This window comes from Morone saxatilis, unplaced genomic scaffold (genome assembly GCF_004916995.1).
Source record: "Morone saxatilis isolate NCDOM2014 unplaced genomic scaffold, NCSU_SB_2.0 Contig15, whole genome shotgun sequence".
Lineage (NCBI taxonomy): Eukaryota > Metazoa > Chordata > Actinopteri > Moronidae > Morone > Morone saxatilis.
Genome location: NW_023339707.1, coordinates 1,594,693 through 1,599,592, shown reverse-complemented (window position 1 = coordinate 1,599,592; position 4,900 = coordinate 1,594,693). Strand labels below are relative to the sequence as shown.

At 39.7% G+C, this 4,900-nt stretch overlaps 1 protein-coding gene across 2 annotated transcripts in view; it reads right to left on the bottom strand.

The window, feature by feature from the left end:
• The window catches only part of LOC118324909 (protein kinase C zeta type-like), a 132,533-nt gene that overhangs the window by 54,467 nt on the left and 73,166 nt on the right, over positions 1 to 4,900 (bottom strand). For both annotated transcript variants that reach the window (XM_035657416.1, XM_035657417.1), the window contains 3 exons: positions 4,265 to 4,355; positions 1,557 to 1,612; positions 1,090 to 1,284 (listed from right to left, as the gene is read on the bottom strand). In XM_035657416.1, coding sequence (XP_035513309.1) covers positions 1,090 to 1,284; positions 1,557 to 1,612; positions 4,265 to 4,355 — 342 coding nt within the window. The remainder of the gene's footprint in view (positions 1 to 1,089; positions 1,285 to 1,556; positions 1,613 to 4,264; positions 4,356 to 4,900) is intronic.

Sequence of the window (4,900 nt, the reverse complement as noted above, 5' to 3'; positions counted from 1 at the left end):
ACATCTGTCTCTCTCTCTGTTTCTCTCACTCTTCCCCCCAACTGGTCGAGGCAGATGACCAAGTCCAAATCAAATGAGGTTAGTTGTCAAGATCTGACTTGTTTTTTACAATTTAAATAAAAAACTTAAGCCATCTTGGGAACTGGCACTCTTAGATATCAGCAGAGAAGAAGGCTAATTTATATGGATGTCCCAATCAAGTTTCATTTGCCCCTGCCAAGTCATTTAACAACAACGCATGTTTGCCCATAATGAGTCCCAATCAGATACTTGTATTTTCCTACAATAAAGTTGCACAGTTCACACTTCAAGTAGCCTACATTAAAGTTGTTAAAATCAATCCAATGTATATGCTTGACAATTGAATAGCTCTGCATTGCATTAAGATAAATTGCCTGCATCCAGGCTGTTCCTTAATGTTTTTTTTTTTGTATACAATAACAAACCTTCTCTGTTTTTGGTCTGGTCGCTGCCTCGGGGGAGTTTCTCTTTAGTGTTTGTTGCTTCAGTGCAGCCTTTGCCTAAATGAACTGTATTCTGTTCAGTGTTTATTTTCTGTAAATCTTTTGTGCAGATTACATCAATGAATTACTCTTTTTGTCTTTTTGTTGTAAGCTTGCCACCAAACCGCTGTCTGTCTTTGGTCCAAGCCGGGGCAGCCAGGCAGCCTTGCCCATGGTGGTGTTTTGCTGGCCTCTGCAGCTCAGAGGAGAGACAGATGGCGGAGAGCTGGTGAGTTGACAACCTCTGCACCATGCGAGTAAAAACACATGTGACAGCTGACGCAAAAAAAGGATTGGGTCAGGTTAATATAGCTCAGTATAGCCGATACCAATCCATCAGTTAAAACGTGCTTCAGTCGGCCACAAGATCCGATCGGGACGTCTAATTTATGCTTGTGACAAAACTTTAACATTTATATTGTTGTTATATTTATATTAATATTGGTTTAGTGAACAGTATCCATGGCCACTTTTTATGGAGCTACATACAGCATCATCAACTCCACGTCCCATGTCCCATGCATATAGCAACGAATCTGCACTTCCTGCCTGTCTTACATCTTCGACATCCTAGGTAGTGTCTCACCTCATCGTCATGGACCAGCTCCTTCTTCACCACCTTCATGGCATACACCTGTTCGTTCTTCTTTAGCCGAACCAGCAGGACCTTGGCGTAGCTGCCGCGCCCGATCACTCGGATCAGGTCGAAGTCACCCAGCCCGAGAGTTAGGCCCTGGGACAGCTTAATGCCATCGATGCCGTCCACTACTGTTTTGATGTCCTAGAGGGGGTAGAGGTCACAATGGAATGAGTGTACTGCATAATGCATTCAGAATAGATATGTATGGTTTGAGTTTTAGATGTAAGTTTTTAAGTAGACGAATGATAAAGTAGCAATGCTTCCCAAATTATATTAAACCCAAAATATGTTCATGGCCTTCTGTATTTAAAAGAGATATTATTTCATCTGCAGTCAAAAGACCAAAAAATAAAAATACATGATCTATTAAATGAATTACAAAGTAATGTGTAATTATTTAGAGCCCTCCTCACCTCTGTATCTGCATCCTCTGTTTTATCCACTGTACAGTTGTGCGGTAAAAATGGTACTGAAACAACAACAAAAAAAACAGACAAAATTATGACAAGTCTTCACAAACATGAAGTGAATCTGCACGTTCACATTTAACATGTTGTTCTGTGGCCAGTAGAGGGAGGTAGTGCACACAGAATCAAGTCCAGCTATCCACAGGAAATACCAAACTAGGTCAATCCACAAGGGGTCCCAGAGCATCTCATATTAGGGACCCCCAAACAGACCCCGCTACAACAGTTCACACTTGTCTTTTAATAGGATTAAAGACTGTGTTCTATGGGATCCCATCAGAGAGCAGTCATGTTAGATAACAGTTACATAGTTATATAAGTAGTGATAGTGAATGTGAGTTGAAGCTACCAGAGTCATAAAGTAGCCATTGTATTATTCATTTGTCCGGGGACTTCTGGAATTACATCAAGAGCTCCTGAGGGTTCCTCCTTGATCCCACTCTGGTAGCCATGTGTGTATACTGTATACATGTGTACATGTCATACAGTACAATGAGTGTCTTCTTTGGACCAGAAAGGAAAGATTTGCTGTCATACCCATTTGTAGATCAATTCAAAACTCTTTGTTTATTTATGTATTTATCTCATTTTAACTGTCACAGAGCACAGAGCAAAGTGGCCGGCCTCACAAAGATACTTTAGCCTGCTCTGAAGTGTCATTTTGACAGGCCAACTTTTTTTAAGCCTAAAAGTTATCCACTCTACCTCCCCCATGCTAACGCTGATCTAAAGCCATGTTTCCATGGTAACAGTCTGTGACACCTATTGACAGATGGCACCAAAAATGACAATTAAAGAGGACAACATGGCTACTTTTTAGTGGTTTGTTAATGATGCTATGCAGCGAGTAATGAGAGCGCAGTAGCCTGTTGGTAACATACAGCAGTGAGGATCATGAGTCTGACTGACGAGTCCTGTCACATTAAGAAGCCACAGCAGCTCGGCTCTGCACTGACATTTTATGCTACTGGGAGGTTTTTGTATTGTTACACTTCCAGTAAAACGTCCTATAACCGTTAAATTCTTCCAAACATTTTCTTATCATTTTAGTATCAGTTATTATGGTTTTCTACTCTTTACTAGTTTCTATGCCTGTTTTCAATTCAGTTGAGCTTCAGTTAGTTTCCAGAGTGGATTTGTTCGTTTAGTTTAGTTTTTATTGTTTAAAAGTGTTTAGTTTTAGTTTAGTTTTTGTTAGTTTCAGTATTAGTTATAGGTTTTTTTTATTATAATATGGGGCTATATCTCAGGGGTAAGACTGAGGAGGTTCAGAAGTTGTTACAATACAAACACACTGACTCACAGTCATGTACACATCGCAGTCATGCCCCAATGATAAGAATGGTAACAAATTTGGCCAAATTGACAAAGACTAAAACTAAAGACATCTCCCAGGACCTTTTTGATAATACAGGACAGCACAAGACACAAACAAACAGCCATACAATTTAGAGGCAGGCCTAGTATTGACACGTGTAACTCCAGTTTTTATTCCCGGTTTGTGTCTCTGGTTCAACACAGGTTGCTGGTCAGAGTTTATGAGACACTTAATTCATTCGCTTGATTCCCCAATTTTACTGCTGCGTAATCTGCGTAATTGACTACATTTTAGTACAGTTTTCCTCTAACAGTAACATTACTTTTGCCACAGCCCACAATTAACAGTTCAAACTAGGTAGAATTTGTATTTTATTTATTTTATTCTTTTCATTTATACAGTCAAAGAGGGAAAGGTGTTTCCATGCCTGGAAATTTGTCTCTAAATTTCCAGGTTTTCCAGGATGCATGGTAACCCTGATCTCCCTTATATTTGTATTTATTTTATAGTTAGTTTTGTAACATTTCAGTTAGTTTTCCTTTTTTTTCTTAAGGTTTTTTTTTTAGACAACAATTTTTTTTTTCACACCTAGTTTTAGTTTTATAATAAACTTGGTTAGTGTACAAGAAATCAACATTTATGCTAACAGGAAATGCAGGTGCAGGATATACTTGACGTTGGTCATTGATCAACCTGTGACTTTTGTGTGTCTGTGAGCTTTTTTTTTTCTCACTTCTATCTACATTGGTCATGCGGGTCACTTCAGGACTGTGACCTGTTCACATTGGTATCTGGAATGGGCCACATTTATAAAACAAGGAGAACAGATCTGAGGAATAAATCAGAATTGAGCGCTAAGGCTTGCTGTATGAATGTAGCCTTAGAGAACTATTTACAGAGCAAGTTGATTTAATAAAACTTGCTATATTTATGAGTATGGATACTGACTCACTGTACTTGTTTGACACTTAAAAACGTAAAAGGAGGTTATCCCTACTGGATACTCATTTCAGTCGAGTACTCGGATACTGACACATTGTTGTCGTTTGATACTTGTGCTGTAATATAAGCAGTGTCCTGCAAATCCATGTCCAAGAACTTTTCCTACTTAAGGTTATAAAACAATACAGAAGAATGAGGGGATGAGAAATATTTCATTCTGATAGAACCAGACCATAGCATTTTGCATAAAGTTACAGTTACTGTTCAGAGTTGCTTTTTTGCGATCTCAAAACCATTGCACGGTCATTGCTCTTAACATTATATATCTTGGACATAAACCGAACCCAAGTCTATTTCCTTGTTAAAAAAGAAGAAAATGGTTTCAGTGTCTTACTCCCGTCCGTGTCCTCTGTATCATCTGGTGGAAGGTCCACCTCTTCGCTCTTGGCATCTGATGGGGGCTCCTGTGATGGCATGACTGGATCCTAAACAAAGAAATTCAAAAGTCCACCTAAATATCCTGCCACACATTCCCCCAAATATCCAGCAAAATATCCCCTCATGCGAATACATCCCTGGAAGAGAGTACGATGAATCATGTTTGCAGGACTACGGGAAATTTGGAGGTGCTCTCAGCTAATGTACAGACATGCTTATGCTCTAAGACTCTGATGACAGTGTGGGGTTCCACTAGAAAAGGCAATCAATCACTCATTTCATCTTATCAAGCCTCAGAGTCACTTATCTGGCACTGCAGAAACCAGGTTGAAGCTGTGATTAAGAGCAGGAAGACAGGGGACGGTTCGCCCAGTACCACAGCTACATTGATTTCCTAGTCAGGATTTTGGTGGTCAGGGGCTGGATTTTGGATCTGTGTGTGTTTGATCAGACACCTGCTTTGTGGTCAAACGGATTAATTACACCGAGTGCACTGGTTTGCTCTCACTAAACCTGATGCCTCATTTCAAGCAGCAGGATTTGTCTGGAAGTCATCCTGGTCCAGTATCAATTTGTACAGTGTGATGTAGAA